Source organism: Galeopterus variegatus, unplaced genomic scaffold, assembly GCF_000696425.1.
Source record: "Galeopterus variegatus unplaced genomic scaffold, G_variegatus-3.0.2 Scaffold6725, whole genome shotgun sequence".
NCBI classification, from domain to species: Eukaryota; Metazoa; Chordata; class Mammalia; order Dermoptera; family Cynocephalidae; genus Galeopterus; species Galeopterus variegatus.
The window spans coordinates 107,724-109,362 of NW_007732836.1; the positions used below are offsets into that span (position 1 = coordinate 107,724).

Consider the following 1,639-nt stretch of genomic DNA (forward strand, 5'->3'; position numbering starts at 1 on the left):
TAAAGATGTTCTTAAAAGTACAAAATCCAAAGTTACGTGCCCTTCTGCCTCCTTCTATGTGTCGGGTTGAAATTTTCAAAAGGAATTTTATTAATTTAGTCATTGAAAGCACAAAAGGAAGAAAGAGAGAAAATATTAAAAAGCCGACAAAACAGCCCACCTATAGGATCCTGACAGTTGTGCTACAATGCTGCTGCCGCCAAGGCTGTATCATGACTTTCATGGATCCTACGCACTTTTGCCATTGTTGGCCCTTCCTCCATAAAAAATATTTAAAAGCCCGTCCAGTTAGCTCAGTTGATTAAAGTGTGGTGCTGATAACACAAGGTCTGGGGTTCAATCCCTGTATTTGCCAGTGGAAAAAAATTAAAGATTATATATTTTATGACTCTGTTGGTATAAAAGTGAATGTAACCCAGGTTGGATTAATTATATTTCTGTTATTATTATTACTATATTCATTTTTCTTCTGATTTTAAAAGAAATTAAAACTACTATGGGTTCTATGTACTGTGTCTCCTGTGCCTAATTGGCCCTATGAGATTGATCAAGCATCGAGGCTCCACTATATTTCACAACTTACTCTCTTACCATAATATTTTCTACTACTCCANCTCCCAGGTTAGGGGAGCACTGAATGATGTAAGGCCTGTGTCAACAGAAGGGCCACATTAGTGAGTCTCTCTGGGGGAGAGGGGCAGGCACTGGAAAGGGAACGGGGAGGACCTTGACCTCAGGAGAGAAGGTAAGGATTCCAGTATTCTCTCTACTCCTGAACTAAGGAGTGCAGGTGGACTGTGTTCTTCCTGAGGGCAGAGACTCTGGCCTCTTCATGTCTGTGTCCTCAGCACCTAGCACCAAGTCTGGCTCATGGCTGGATAAGTGATGGAGAAAATGCATGAACAAGGGTAATGACAAAAATGGTACATGCTATACCTTTTTTTCTCTTTCTCTGCAGACTCAAAAGAACTAGCACCAGTACAAGGAGGCTGAGTGGGATGGACATCAACAGGAGATACAGGAAGACTATGAAGGAATCTGGGTCACTGGGAGCACCTTTAAAGAGAGAATGGGTGGAGGCATGGGGGAGGAAGAAAAGTCAGCTAGGGAAAATGACCCAACTTTTGGAGTACCTGCCACTTTCCTCCTAGCCTGGTGACTTCCCAGTGGCCTCCAGTTTTCACACAGGGCCTGTTCCCATGGGGTTCAGGAGCTAAAGAAGGTATAGGTCCTTGGGACCAGAGGCTCCTGCAGAGAAGGGAGAGATGGTCACCTTTGCAGAGTTCCCTGGCAAGGATGGGGCTTGAGGAGTTGCTGCTGATGGGGTTCCGGGCCACGCAGATGAAGATCATGTCCCTTTCCCCTAGACTCCAGGAGATGGGGAGGATGGAGCCATCATGGGACTCATTGGCTTCTTGCCCCAGGGCTTTCCAGCGGTAAGTCACATCCTCTCCTCCCTGTTCCATGGAGCATGTCAGATTGGTCAGGCAGGTGCCATTCTTATTGTTCTGCACACCCATGGTGACTTTGGGCTTTGACAGGTACTCTGTGAAAAAGACAGGACAACCAGGGATGGAAATTATGCCTATAGCTCTCCTTGCTCTGAATTTTCCTTGGATACCTCACACCTGAATCTCCT

At 45.5% G+C, this 1,639-nt stretch overlaps 2 protein-coding genes across 2 annotated transcripts in view; both read right to left on the reverse strand.

The window, feature by feature from the left end:
• The window catches only part of SLAMF7 (SLAM family member 7), an 8,043-nt gene extending 7,798 nt beyond the window's left edge, over positions 1-245 (reverse strand). Inside the window, exon 1 of the mRNA XM_008591178.1 lies at positions 237-245. Within this exon, the coding sequence (XP_008589400.1) occupies positions 237-245 (9 nt within the window). The remainder of the gene's footprint in view (positions 1-236) is intronic.
• A 377-nt stretch (positions 246-622) lies between these two features.
• LOC103606607 (SLAM family member 7-like) lies at positions 623-1,538 on the reverse strand. The gene is made up of 3 exons (XM_008591179.1): positions 1,274-1,538; positions 937-1,056; positions 623-684 (listed from the first exon to the last, which is right to left on the reverse strand). Exons 1-3 carry the CDS (start codon positions 1,518-1,520, stop codon positions 623-625), a joined length of 429 nt encoding a protein of 142 aa, XP_008589401.1. The 5' UTR covers positions 1,521-1,538.
• Positions 1,539-1,639: the final 101 nt, after the last annotated feature.